General features: G+C 45.4%; 4 protein-coding genes across 4 annotated transcripts; 2 read left to right on the forward strand and 2 right to left on the reverse strand.

The window, feature by feature from the left end:
* Positions 1–1,845: 1,845 nt before the first annotated feature.
* On the forward strand, positions 1,846–3,481 carry ASPBRDRAFT_70252 (uncharacterized protein; the record flags this gene model as incomplete). The annotated part of the gene is made up of 6 exons (XM_067629062.1): positions 1,846–1,869; positions 1,906–2,019; positions 2,069–2,458; positions 2,508–2,571; positions 2,598–2,908; positions 2,963–3,481. The coding sequence occupies 6 exons, from the start codon at positions 1,846–1,848 to the stop codon at positions 3,410–3,412; spliced, it is 1,353 nt and encodes a 450-aa protein (XP_067472953.1). The 3' UTR covers positions 3,413–3,481.
* A 2,523-nt stretch (positions 3,482–6,004) lies between these two features.
* ASPBRDRAFT_201609 (uncharacterized protein) lies at positions 6,005–7,206 on the reverse strand (the record flags this gene model as incomplete). The annotated part of the gene is made up of 2 exons (XM_067621571.1): positions 6,005–7,081; positions 7,165–7,206. The coding sequence occupies 2 exons, from the start codon at positions 7,204–7,206 to the stop codon at positions 6,005–6,007; spliced, it is 1,119 nt and encodes a 372-aa protein (XP_067472954.1).
* A 1,238-nt stretch (positions 7,207–8,444) lies between these two features.
* ASPBRDRAFT_60329 (uncharacterized protein) lies at positions 8,445–9,821 on the forward strand (the record flags this gene model as incomplete). Its single annotated transcript, XM_067628208.1, has 6 exons — positions 8,445–8,486; positions 8,520–8,657; positions 8,783–9,091; positions 9,135–9,235; positions 9,259–9,513; positions 9,641–9,821. The coding sequence occupies 6 exons, from the start codon at positions 8,445–8,447 to the stop codon at positions 9,819–9,821; spliced, it is 1,026 nt and encodes a 341-aa protein (XP_067472955.1).
* Positions 9,822–10,256: 435 nt separating this feature from the next.
* Positions 10,257–12,258, reverse strand: ASPBRDRAFT_489417 (esterase/lipase family protein). The gene is made up of 5 exons (XM_067626195.1): positions 12,080–12,258; positions 11,846–12,023; positions 11,442–11,784; positions 10,495–11,382; positions 10,257–10,422 (listed from the first exon to the last, which is right to left on the reverse strand). Exons 1-5 carry the CDS (start codon positions 12,180–12,182, stop codon positions 10,360–10,362), a joined length of 1,575 nt encoding a protein of 524 aa, XP_067472956.1. The 5' UTR covers positions 12,183–12,258; the 3' UTR covers positions 10,257–10,359.
* Between the last annotated feature and the right edge of the window lie 1,031 nt (positions 12,259–13,289).

Genomic DNA, 13,289 nt, shown 5'->3' on the forward strand with positions numbered 1-13,289 from the left:
TGAATATTACTATCTTTAAATACCTATAATTCTATATAACAATTGATTAAAAGAATAAAAATTATATTATTACATTTTATGTATAAAGCACTATCGAATAATACTAGTTTTGAATTTATCGGATATTATTTGACTGTTGTCCTGTTGTGAAGATTTCCCTACTAGAATAGAAACAGTATGTTCTAATACATCGCGTTGCATACTAGCACCAGTTCTCACACTATTAATGTCTAATTGGACTAAATGGCGTTGTGCGGAACTTCTGGATTCGCCAGATAAGTCACTAAACCTTTACGAAGATCGCATGCCAGAATATGGGATCATGTCATGTCTCGTGATGAAACCAGCAACAGTCGTACGTTTTCGTCTGCAGCAGATGTTGCTGCGAAGGGGCCCAGAACACACAATAATAAAAGTTTGAATTGCGTTAGCCAAGATATACTAGTCTGCGCGAACTTACGCGATAGAGCGATAAGGACATTGTGGATGGCTAAATTATCCGCCCAATCGCATACCCGCAAGGAGGAATTAACCTTAACTTCATGTATGCATGGGTCTCCCAGACTGACAGCTAGTCTACCATCTTCAGGAATACGGAGCGGCAACGAGATACATGTGATGTGTCCCTCAATTGTCTTGAGGCGCCGCTGCTGTGAGCTCTATCGTTGACTATTGGCGTTCTGGACCCGTATCGAAAGCAGTATTAGATATGATGGTACCGTGGCCCCGATCTCTGGGAAGCTTTGTGATGCGACGGTATTTTACCATCGGTAGGTTAATTATCTCGGACAAGCCACTAATTTTCTGATCCATACTCCTCGCTACGGCTGCTCCACTGCCCGGTTAAGCAGTGAGTTTGTTGGAGATTAACTTGGTAACCATAATTTATTGTCCCGCTGACTGAGAGCATCAGGTTTACGATTATCGTTTCCGAGAGTTCCCTGGTGAAGTAACTATAAGAACTCGACCAATACAAATCGGATTTTACATGTGAGAGCTTCAAAAGATTTGGCGCTAAATTTTTCTATAACTACTTTGGCTCGACTATCGAATTTCTTAGCTAATAATATGTATGTCTAGACAAGACTACCACTGCAACTCAGCAAATACGAATTTAGACCCGCCCCAAAAGAGCTTCAAGAGCTTCGATTCTGTATAAGAACACACACCTCAACTGATTTTGGGGTATTAACGCAGCTGGTATGCTCCTAATGAGACTTGGTAATAAAGTCACCTTATAAGTATATGCACATTGGTTAAGACTAGATAGGAATTCTTAATGTTAGATCTGGTGTTCTTGTAGATAGAATTTTATCTTAAATTAGAGCATAGGAATACTCCCCCGTTTCTTGAGGACATCTACTATTGAGGATATAAATGCCGGCGCAGAAACCTGCTGTAAAGGCTTGAGAGTTAGACATTACTTCACATGAACTAAAATTCGGCAAAGCTGTTTCTACCCTACTGCAAGCCAGATATTCCGTATACTAAGCAGTACAGAGGCCATTAACATCAAGCCAGGAAGCAGAAAGATCTGAAATTTGTAGAGTTTGGGCAAACTCATGGTGGGCTTGGAAAAAGCAAACCTTGTTCGGAGAACAAACTAGATGAGCCAAAGAACAGGGTCTAGACCTTGTCAAAGTGTCTTTTTGATATCATACATCATCTTCCACATTCTGTTGTGGTTTCTTCAGTGCCGTTGGCGCACACCTAGGCTGTTCATATACCGAGGGAACCCTCCATTCAATGCATTTCTTTTGGATTTATAGTCATTTTCACTTCACCTACACTGAGAATATAGGATACCTAGCTCCTAGCTGAGAGGATTCTTCGATGAGTGAAACGATGAAGAGCAATGCAGTTGCTGGGGTAAGCAAAGTTAGCTTGGGTGAAATATGTAAAAAGCTTTACAACACTTTCCAACTGACTGGGGCTGTGAAATTACCTGATCAAAGAGTTGAAGATCTTAACGCAGTCATTTCCGTGAGCATTAATAAGGTGCCCATTTTGGACTTCCAGGTGAGTAGTCAATATGCTGGGTATTAGCCTTTTAATTAATTATAAATAGGATAGCACTCTGGAAAGAAATCTAGGGATACATTTCAAGAAAGCACTTCTTGATAATCTTGATACTATTAAATTTTCTGATAACAGAACGGACGCAATATACATAGCCATTTCTGCACGGCATACCGAGATTGGCTTCAGCTTTCGAATCCCAAAATGCTCAATTGAGCTTACATATGATTCTTCACCTGAAAGGCCTCGTCCTCCAACAACTATTCATTGTGCTCTGGTGTTTGCTGCATCTGTAGAGGTTAACACGGAATCATCTAACCCAAATCTGAGGATCGAAGTCCATGATGGAGAAGTAACTTCAGTCAATCCTGAAAACCCGACTCTTGCTTCCATCATGAATGGTGCGGTGATGCCTTTTATAATCAAGTATATGAACAAAGTAAGTGCACTCGTCACGAAGCCTGTACATTTAAATTAACATAGAAAAGAAGATCAAGCCAATTGAAATTCCAACTCTTACTCCTGTCCCTCGCCTGGAGCTTAGCCCTCCTCGTAAGTATATTTACTAGATCACCAAGCATGTAGTCATGGTCATATTGGCTTAGGAACTGACCTGTGGAAAGATGTCGTGATCCAGCAAAGCCACCTCATTGCATGCTCTGCATTGGGAAGCGCAATCCCGGATACGCCGCCTGCGTTCCACGGCTGGCCTGCTGGTGTATTCATTGGTGCAGATGCGGCCTTACTCACCGTTGTAGGTAATGCCGCCATCGCCCAGCTCCCAACTCCCAGGAGAATCCTTGAATTCTTCATTTTCAGTGGTGAATTTTATGTTAGCTATGGAAATCTCTCGGATGTTGTTATAAGAGAGGATGGTTCGGGTACCGTGGTAAGCACTTAGAGTAATTAGCTTGTTCACTTGAATGATGATCAATACTGCCAGGATGCCACTATATCTGCTGATGCAGAAGCGAGCCTTACCGCGAAAATTTTTCCGCTACGTCCAAGATTGAGAGCCACAATTAGAGCCAGGGCTCGTTTGACCATAAAAACAAGTTCCAACGATGAGCAGTTGTATATAAGAATATCGGAAGTGAGGTTGACTAGGCTCAAACCCGAAATCTCAGTCCAAGAATACAAGATCCCGATCCCCATCACTGACTTGCATATTAAATCACTGGAGGATACGGTGTCAGACACTATTCTGGGGGAGCTGAGGGATCTGAAAAAGCCAGTGCTTCGGTTTCCGTCGATTAGTGTACCAACTGCTAATGGAACAGGCTACCGTATGCATCTCAAGAATACCAAAGTTTGGCAGATAAATCCTGCAGGGGAGTCGCTGATAGTCACTTCTGGCATACCAACAATCGCTTCAGACACCGAGTTTCACTAGCTGGGGAGGCAAATTCAGGGGTTTGCGTTATAGTTCATCCTGAAAAAGGAAATTTCAACTTTTCTCATTCTGACACTACACTTTTGAGGTTCTATTATTTTTATCTTTGACATATGCGGAATCTGCTCAGTTCTTTCATTGGTCTACTTGTACCAATCACTACTTCTGGCTGCACCAGACCGTCTAGTATGTACAGAGTTGACTTGGCATGCAATTCGGTGCATAGGTTGCCAGGTTGCAAGGTTGTATATATTTTGAATTCCTACTAGTATGGGATTTAGTTGAACCTCGTGATTAAAAAAAACCTAACTGGGGTATGAAAATAGCTTACCCTATTAGATAGTATAATTAGTAAAATTTTACGTTCTCAGGTTTTACAACGAGTTATTAGTAGTCAAGAATACTTTTATTTCTTAGATTTCTCCCCGCTTTTTCATTCTGAAAGATAGTACATGAAAATCTACTGGATAATTGTTTTTATAAGCTTTAGATACCATCAGATATGTATGATACTACTAGTGTCTATGTTCAATTGCTCCTTTCTACTGTATCAAGGAGCTACATTCCCTTTTATTTATAACAATCACTCACAGACTTTTGTATCTCATTATCTCAAGCATTATATTTGTGTAAGGGAGGCAATCCTTACAAGGGTAATGAATCCACCTCCTCTAGGGTGTACCTGAGGATATATGTGGGATTGTAGGGGCCCGCAGCTATCTGCGAATAATAATGGCCTTATGGTCTTATTTTGAAGTTTAACTTTCGATTACTTCCTTATAATTTGCCCGATGTTCGGGCCTACGCCCCACCGCGCAAATTAGGGTCGTTTTCTATACATAGCAAATCTTGCAGCCAAGAGCATCATGGGTATGTTATGTCCAAGTAAGGCTTACATCGATTAATCAATCAATCAATCACTCGTAAGTAATCTCTGCACGGTGCACCCGTCTGGAACACCACAAGAAGAATACAAAACACACATGTCCCTTCCATTTGAAAAATTTTGCTGTTTGCGCTGGTTGCATGTGAATGTAAGAGAGTCATCGGTCAGTAGATTCTCCTGTTATCCTGATACAGCGTAGAGCCTGCAGCCATGTGGGCGATAATCAGTATCTCACAGGATTCACTATGGGCAAGATATCTTCCGATCAGAAGGGAATTGAAGCGATGCTCCATTTGGCATGTAAGATACACCAGAATTGATGTGTTTCAATTAAGAGAGTATCAGAAGAGGATATGCATTTTCCCTGGACAAAGCTTAATACCGTTTGTATCCTATCGCTTGGGCCTTAGAAGAGCTTTTGCTTGGATATCATATAACATTCTCGGCACTAACATTCTTCAGATACGCAGTTGCCTGCAGATAATATATAAGCATACGAATCGCAGGTTATATGCCGTCTTGCTCATACTAGAATAGGTCTAGATTCCGCTATCCTTAATGGAAGCTACATTCCCACAACGAGTGCTAACTCCGGACATGGGGAGAAGCTAAGATGTATGCTTCAAGCAGTATTGTACATATTACCTACATCGTTGCGAATGACCACGCCGATTACAGTATAAACAGCTTCTTCTACGTAGTTTGTTAAAGATGTTTAGTAAACTGAGAAGGTTTTCCCCCCGAAAAATTGGTATCGGTAAGTGAATGGTGCTCAATGTGCGGCGAGTTTTCATCAGTTTCGGATGACTGAATTGATAGTGATTGTCCCCGACGATCAGTGGATACCAGATAGACTAATCCAAAGATGGTGCCAGAAAAATATCTTCCTGAGACCTTATAAGTGGGCTTCTCTACGCGCTTACTTGACCAGACGGTTAATAGACAGCGAGAAACGGCCCTAAGGTGCACGTGAAACGTAATGGTAGAAGGGTAGATCGGTATACGGGTAGTTTGTACAGGGCTGTAGCAGAATTGATTCGAACAAAGCTAGGCCACGAACTGCTTGCGACAATCTTGAAGAAAAGAAGAGAAAAGAGAGAGAATCAGTGCCCTCTCTTAAGGGAATCAGTTCTGTCTCCGACGGAATCCTTTGGAATCCCTCCTGTCGGAGGAAAGGGAGAGGATCGTTATCGCCTTCGATGGAATCTCGCGACAGAATCTCTAGAATTCTGTCTGTCTAAGACGAGGTTGAAGGCCATGGCACATAATTTCACTGCTGGGCTCTGGCCCGTGATACTTTTAAGGCGGTAAAATGATACTATGGCCTGCGACCTCGCGCTTGCTTAGGGCTAGCTATAGTATGAGATAATGGCAGGGGACCCTAAGTCCCTGCAATGGGAGGACTGTTTTATATAGTCCTCGGGCCCTCTAAATATATAGTGGAAGACTTATGGGTCGCTCGTAGTGCTAGCAAAGCCTTGGTTTGTTATCTCCGCCAGCGGTCACGCGGGAGCACGTGACCTCTCTACAGTATTAGTGCGAGACTGCCAGCCATTGTTCTGATTTAGAAGGATACCTGCATCGTCGTCACACTCGCTGGGTTCGTAACAGGTCGGCTCCTTATTAAGGTGGTCGGCGGCGTGTACTTCTTCCTCCCCGGCGCTTTGAATTACCTCACGACCTCACGACCATATAACGACGTCCGCCTACGGCGCCAACGGCGCCAACGGCGGGTCGAAGGTCTCGCTGCCGTCTGGCTCGACGTGCGGCGTGGCATTCATCTGTTGGCGCAACAGCGATAGCGCCTGGTATATCATGAGACGTCCGCGATTCTGGTTACCCAGCGGGCGATGCGCCGGCAGGCAATGCCACGGATTGATCGACAACCGGCTGGCGAACGCGAGCTGCGCGTCGGTGTCGAAGCGCTGGCTCGGTAGTTCGAGCGTCGCGACAACCACGGGCGCGGCGTCGGGCGCGGCCCAGCGTACCGATGCATGCTCAATGGGTATGCGTCGGGCGTCACTCTGCAACTGCAGCAGTATCTCGAAGCGCGCAGGCTGCGCGGTGAGCGTGCGTGCCATGGCATCGCGCAGGTAATTGTCCGAAGGGCGGAATGGCAAACCGGGAATGCGGCTGCGGGCGGCACCCACCGGCCGGAAGCGGTATTGCATCGCCTGGCCTTCGCCTAGCAGGTAGGGCACGCAGCTCCAGTACTCGGTCTCAAGCGGGCTCGTCTGCGTGCGCGACCAAAGGGCCTGCATTAGCGCATCGAGGAAATGGCCGCCGGGGCCGATGAAGTAGAACAGTGGTAAGCCACGGTTGATGGCTGCTTGAAGCTTTGCGTTGGCGATTAGGTCAGGCGTGGTGAAGACTGGGGTGCTGATGCCGGTGAAGTCCTGCGTGAAGCGCTCGTCCTCTAGCAGCTTGGGGCCCGGCACGCCCATTACCTTGATGCCGATGCTCAGCACGCCAACATCCTCGATATCGGGTGGCAGCGCCGGCCCCGGGCCGCTGAAGCGAACCCAGACCGGGTATCGGCGTGGCTGCTCGAATAGGCCGTGGCGCAGGTTCTCTGGCAGGCCGTCGTGGATCACCAGCTCGCCGCGCACCACGCCGTGGGTCTTTGTGTTGCCGCCGCGCTGCGCCGTGCCGGCAGTATAGTGCGTGCGCAGGTACTGCGACATGTTGGCGATGATATTGGTGATCAATTCGTCCTCGCCCGCGATGGGCTGCTCCTCCGCGAGCGCGAGTTTGTTTTCTGGCAGGCGGGCACGGATCAGCGCCTGCACCAGCGCGTGAGCGGCTCGCGTGCGATTGCGTCGAGGAACGGACGGAAGAATGGATCGATACGCCTCTCGATATGTACCACGCTGACGAGGAAATCGTGCAGGGCCTGCAGAGCGGACATAGTGCTACCAGGCGAGGAACAGGGCTGTCGATGGCGGCGGGTAACCATGATGGGATAAGCCAGGCCTTCTAACCTAGAATTGTCTCTGGGAAAGTGTTGAAGTAGAAGCGGAAACGTAAGTGAAGTTGATTGTACTGTAGAGTCGTGAAAGGGAGGATGATCTTGGTGATAAGCGTGTGCGAACCAACAAGTGGGGCGCGGCACGGGGTCACTGACTCATGCATGTCGATCCTCGCTTTCTTCATGGTCCTGCCATCCAAGGTACCTCACCTCACCTTTCTCAAGTTATCGTATGTTCGTATGTCATCGGTAAGTATGAAATGGCCGAGAGTGTAACAGCGACGAATCACACCCGTATTATTGCTTTGGCGCTAGGTCGATAGGTATAGGTAACTACGCTGAGTCTTCGGTTACGAATGGCCGTGAATACAGCACAGTACACAGTCCGCGCTGAGCTAAGGGGTTTAGCCTAAATAGCAAGGCCGAGAACTAAGAGCCTACAAGCCCACAAGCCCACATCAACGCTTTCAAGCCGGATAATAGGAATTCCACGAAGAACTATGGTAATATACTATTCAATACCATGCAACGACGTGGTCTCGGCACTGCTTGGAGATTCATCAGAGTACGGGAAACTGGATAGGAACCTAGACCGGATCGTTTTCATTACGTCAATACACGGATTTAGGGGAGGCATCGAAGAGTCAGTAAAGTTTAGCCAGCCATAGGGTTAATGGTCAGAAAAAGTAATCATTCCAAAATAAGCTGCTGATTTGGCTAATCATTACACAATCATTTATTTCTCCTCAGGAGAGGAAGTGATCTATTCCATCTTCGTGGCTTTAAAAAGCGGCCTGGTGTTAAGAAATAGCAGGCGACGCAAACATTCCATCTAGACAAGGCTGGAATCGGCCAGACAAATTGCTCTTACTGGTACGAGGCAAATGTTTAGGCATACAGTTGGATCCCATGCTCATTCAAACGATGGCTCTATCGGCAACAGGGTCAACTGCTCTGGATTAAAGAGATCATTGATGAGCTGACCATGTCACTATGGTCCTTCGCGGCCTGATTTTATGCCGGTTGACCAGCAGCCCCCCTCATCTCGCATAACTTACCTCTTCGCTGGCCGCAGAATTTCATCCGATTATCACCATTGTGGAATCTCAACAGTATATTCTGTTCTTCTTCATATAAGCTCAACTGAAAGAGTATCTTCATTGTGACTGGTTGCAGCTATGCCTACCCTTACCAGCTGGAATGATGACGTCGGATTTGAAGTACCGGATGACCATTTTAAGATGTAAACACAGGTTTCAGACATTCAGGTCACTGTCAATCAAGCCTTTGAGCAAGGTCAACGAGTAACGGTTATAGGGACCATGCATTCAACAACTCAGTATATGGTAAACACTGCCATCATCATTTCACTGAAGAATATAGATGGCCTCGTCTCCATCATCAAGAATGGCTTACTGCCACCATTCAGGGAGGCATGACCTTGTGACAGCAGTGTGCACATCTGAAAAAGGTCGACTTCCAGCCTCCTGTTATATTGGTGTTCGGCAATTTCTAGATTAGTACTATAAGTAGTATACATACTAATAACATTGCAATAATATACTCTGCGCAGTTCTCGTTATATATTCTTGTTGTAAAGCTTGTCACCCCAGCCGGCTACATCATGGAAATTTCAGAATCACAAAACAAAGAATATCTACCTATCATTCACTCCTATAACAACATCCTTGGTAACTTCTGCGAGGTCATAGTGCATATCTTTAAGACCCAGCCATCGCATGTCAGTTTTCAAGTCGCGCAAATCGACACATTCCTTGACGGCTTCGCGGCGGGACTGCAGACTCTGAAAAAAAACTATGATGAGGTGTTCAGGATGCTGTCTCCAAACACCTGGCAGGCTGCTTTAGCAGTGCCGCGAGTCCATGGATCCAGAGATACCGAGAACGGCTTCTCCTGGGGCATGGCTTGATCCAATTGAAAGCAAGAATATCAGTTTGTTCGAGGTATTGTTTCTGCTCTTGCTTAAGGCAGTGACCGGCTCTGCCCCTCGGCCAAATTAGCTGCACTGATTAACTCTACCCTCGTTTACCTGCCCCTGGGGATCAACCTCCACAGTTCTTACATCATTAACCCGTGCGACCGTGCCATCCTCTGGGCCCATGACGACCCGGACTTTGAATTCTATGACTGGGTGTTCCTAGAGAAATGGTGGGACACAATTCGGGCGTTTCAGCAATTGAATGATCGCTTTCGGCGAGAGCACGACTTTACCTTACCGTTGCCCACGTTAATTTACTTTATTAAATAAGACCAGTCGTCCCTGCTGTCGCGAGCGCTAATATGATGGCGGTCGACCCTGAGTACTCTGGGCTGAAGGATCCCACCTACAAGGCGTTTCACCTTGAATTATAAGATCGCAGTGCTTCACGACGGGTCCCGCATGTCAACAAGACTCGCGATGGGCGATCGGTAATTTTGCGAATGCCGCGGATCTGGATTGTATTCGGCGCTTTCTTCAGATATGCAAGCAGCTCGACCCCAAGAACTTGTTCCTTAACGATTACTTTAAGACAATGTTCACGAAGTACTTCTGAAACATCAGCGCCAACGGGCAAAAGGAACCCAAAGGCGCATTGGAACGATACCTCCTTGATCGATCTTGAGCACTGTGGTTCACTACCGTGTTGTCTTCTATTCCCTGGTTTTTGTATTTCATGATCGTCGAGTACTGTGACACTTCTATCGATCGCTAAATGTCCACCAAATTGGAAAAGATTCCCCACAGGTTAAGTCTGCGCTCTAGGTGGTTTAAGCAAATGATAGTTTCAACTTGTATTACAGAACGTAATGGTGTTCTGCAGTACATTTTAGCTTGTGAAAATGTGATAGGAAGGCTCACGGCCATAATTAAAAAGATTAGTTCGTAGTACAGACTAGCACAGCTCCCAAACCTGCAGACGGCTTAAAGGCATTGGGATTCTTCCAGAGGACCGTTTGACACTACCACCGATATGTGTGCTTGGGTTTGTCGCAGGATTCAAACACCGCCATAACACCGGATACATCCACGGACATTGTTAACCATAAGGGTGTGGTGCATGTCACCACTCAGACCCAATGCTGTCCCCATTATCACGGAGGCAGCATTGTCAGAAGCCGAGCAAACAGCATATACATGTGATCAACTTCCCGATACTAGATATAAGGGTAACTCCGTTAGTAACTCTCCCATCTAATTTTCAACTGGGGTATCATGTGAAGACTTACTGTCTGACCTTCCGTGAATACTCCTATTTGATCTGCATGGTCCATTGTGTGATTTTCTCCGAAGTGCCAGTACGTACCAAGTGCGTTCGTCGCAATGGCTTGTGCCATACTGCCCAGTCCATTGATTGGAAAACGTGCTGCATTGAGGATTCGAGACCCCTCTGGTCCGCTCATTGACAAAGTGTTCACAACTCCGTCGTTAGGCTGGAAGTCAGCTGAATTTATATTAGGGAGTCCAGCTGGATTTCCAGGGATGACATAACCACCCATGACAATGGAAAACAATGTGAGAAATGGTAGCATGTCAGGACGTGGGACCCTTGTTCCTGGGAAAGGTATCTTATCAAAATACCCTAGTCCGCCCAAATGGCCATTTGCCACGCGGACAAACCATCTCGCCAGATCAAGCGTACTTGGATTGAATGGTATATTAGGGTCCGTTGCAATGTTACCAATAAAGCCTCTCAGACCAAAAAAGTCCAAGGTAGAAATAACGCGGTTTACTGGCAATGAATTTAGTTCGTCAACACTAAGCTGAACGTTTGGAAATTGCTGGGTCGCGTCGAAGGACATAGAAAAGTAGAAGATATCATGCGCCGTTGTACCTGTAAAGTTGCTAAGGTCGTTCACACCGGAGATGCTGTTATCATAGAATCCATTATGTGGCGGGAATTGTGGTTGACCTGGCAACGGTACTGGGCCATTCCACCATACTGCAACAAGGGGTCTAATCCTTGTACACATTTGGCGAAATGATTCGTCTCCATTTCTGGTGAAATACCAGTGATCTAAATGAAGGTCGTAGACCCGTGGTTGTTTGAACGATGTAGATACAACAAGACGGGTTATGAGTTCAATTGCGTTCGGCGGAAGTAAATTCTGGATCACCTCTCCCCATTAGTAAAATAGTCCAATCATTGAAAGTGTTATAAGTTTGTTAATCTTACTTCCACAACATTTGTAATCGTTGTACCCTTATAAGGAGTACCCAAAGTGACAACAGACTTTATCCTCTTCTCGCGATCAGCCACTGCGAAATACACAGGGTGGAGGTCGCCATGGTTCCCACTCAAAAGCTTGATAAGCAAGCGGATGGTATTGCCTCCTTGAGAGTGACAGAGGAAGTGTACAGGATTGTCGCTACTCCACTTCCATTTTGGAGGGAGATATCCAAAGAGAACAGCTTTTTTTATTAAGCCATTTCGTTTGTAATTATATCGGATAGGATATATTGCACCGTAGTCAATTGGAATCGTAGCAACAGGACAGTCATTGGGAGCATCGAAAACGCTAATTCACATCTGTCAACGGGGCTCATTCAATATTATAGTGGAACTCAGGCGGGACCCACTTAGAAGTTAGTTGCGCATAGACTTCACATGCACGTTCCCAATTGCTAGAGAGCGGCCCGATCCTGACCACTATGACTGTATATCCTGCGCTTTGTAGGGCCGACGGGAGATCCTCAAAACCTCCCCAATAGTTCAAAGTGCCCAGAAGAGCCTCCCCCCAACCCGAAAATCCGGAAACTGAGAAAAAGAATTAGTGCAATAAATGACCGTGTACAAAGATAGAAACAGCCTACCCAGCACTATTGGGAATTTGTTCCCAGGAGGTACAGTAGAACCTATCTGCTGTACGAGCTGGTCGAGTGTTTGAAGACCTCCGTTAGAGGGGTCTATCTGCATTGTCGTCTATGTGTAGGCAAGACAAGCGTGAAATAAAATTATTATACCGAAATCGACCTGGTTTGTGGCAAAGGATGTGAGCTGAAGTTAGACTATATAGTCCCGGACAAAGATAAGGCAGGAGAAATACTGAAATGTAGTAAATGACGTCAACATTACATCCATCTCATCTATCACATGTACGGGCCGAGATGGCAAGTGTATCTGGAAAAGTGGCGCAGTCGATCTATACATTCATCAGGACAGTAAGTTAGACGTTTCACTGTCATCAAGCTATCATTTCATGTATTTGATGAGTCTAGTGTGTGATAAGTCCCACGGGACTAAGGTCTTAGTCCCGTCAGTCCAATGGGATGTTGTCTCTAATTTCTCCTATGGGAGTCCCACGGGACTCCTACGAGTCGCGCCAAGACTACATTGTTGCATAATTCTCCTCATTAGGATGCTTAAAATGATGATTCATCCGACGTTTTCAATGTTATTAAACAGTGTTTTAGTTTGTATATCAATATCCCCTTTGATTAAGCTAGTCCTCAGGAAATTTAATGAGATCTACCTGTATATAGACTATTGCATATCAGAAACTATAAGTTCCCTTTTTTTTAGAGAACATTAGCCTGTTAGTGGTTACTCACAGTCACAGAGGATACAGTGGTTGTTAGTGTATAGAGAATAATAAAAATTTCCGCAGAAGCCTTGATCTTCAAACATGTTTCTGTGATAGAACAAACAAACTGTAGCAGTTACGAACCTCAGAATGACGTGTTAAGGTGATTATCTGAATCATGAGGTCATCAATAGCATTTCTACCCCTAATCCACTGGGGTAATGCCGCCGCATATACGGCGGCATTAGGGTTCCCGTAATTTGTATAGGGCCTATTTCTTAGAATTAAAGTTCAGAGTACAGTATTCTCATACTATACGAAATAAAGCATACTGAAAATTTAATAGATGATAATAATAGTAATTAATTCTTATATTCTTAAATTTAAAGATAATATATCCTCTCTGTACAGTGTAGCAGTTATTTAAAGTTAACCGGTTTTATTAGGATTTTGTTAGGATTAGGCGTGATTTAGTAGATTCTAATTATATTAAGATTATA

This window comes from Aspergillus brasiliensis (assembly GCF_001889945.1).
Source record: "Aspergillus brasiliensis CBS 101740 unplaced genomic scaffold ASPBRscaffold_33, whole genome shotgun sequence".
Lineage (NCBI taxonomy): Eukaryota > Fungi > Ascomycota > Eurotiomycetes > Eurotiales > Aspergillaceae > Aspergillus > Aspergillus brasiliensis.

Coding starts and splice junctions, on each gene's coding strand:
- ASPBRDRAFT_489417 (XM_067626195.1), bottom strand. CDS start 12,182: ATGCAGATAGACCCCTCTAACGGAGGTCTTCAAACACTCGACCAGCTC. Junction 12,024..12,079: donor CAAATTCCCAATAGTGCTGG/GTAGGCTGTTTC, acceptor TCTTTTTCTCAG/TTTCCGGATTTTCGGGTTGG. Junction 11,383..11,441: donor CGATTACAAATGTTGTGGAA/GTAAGATTAACA, acceptor TAATGGGGAGAG/GTGATCCAGAATTTACTTCC.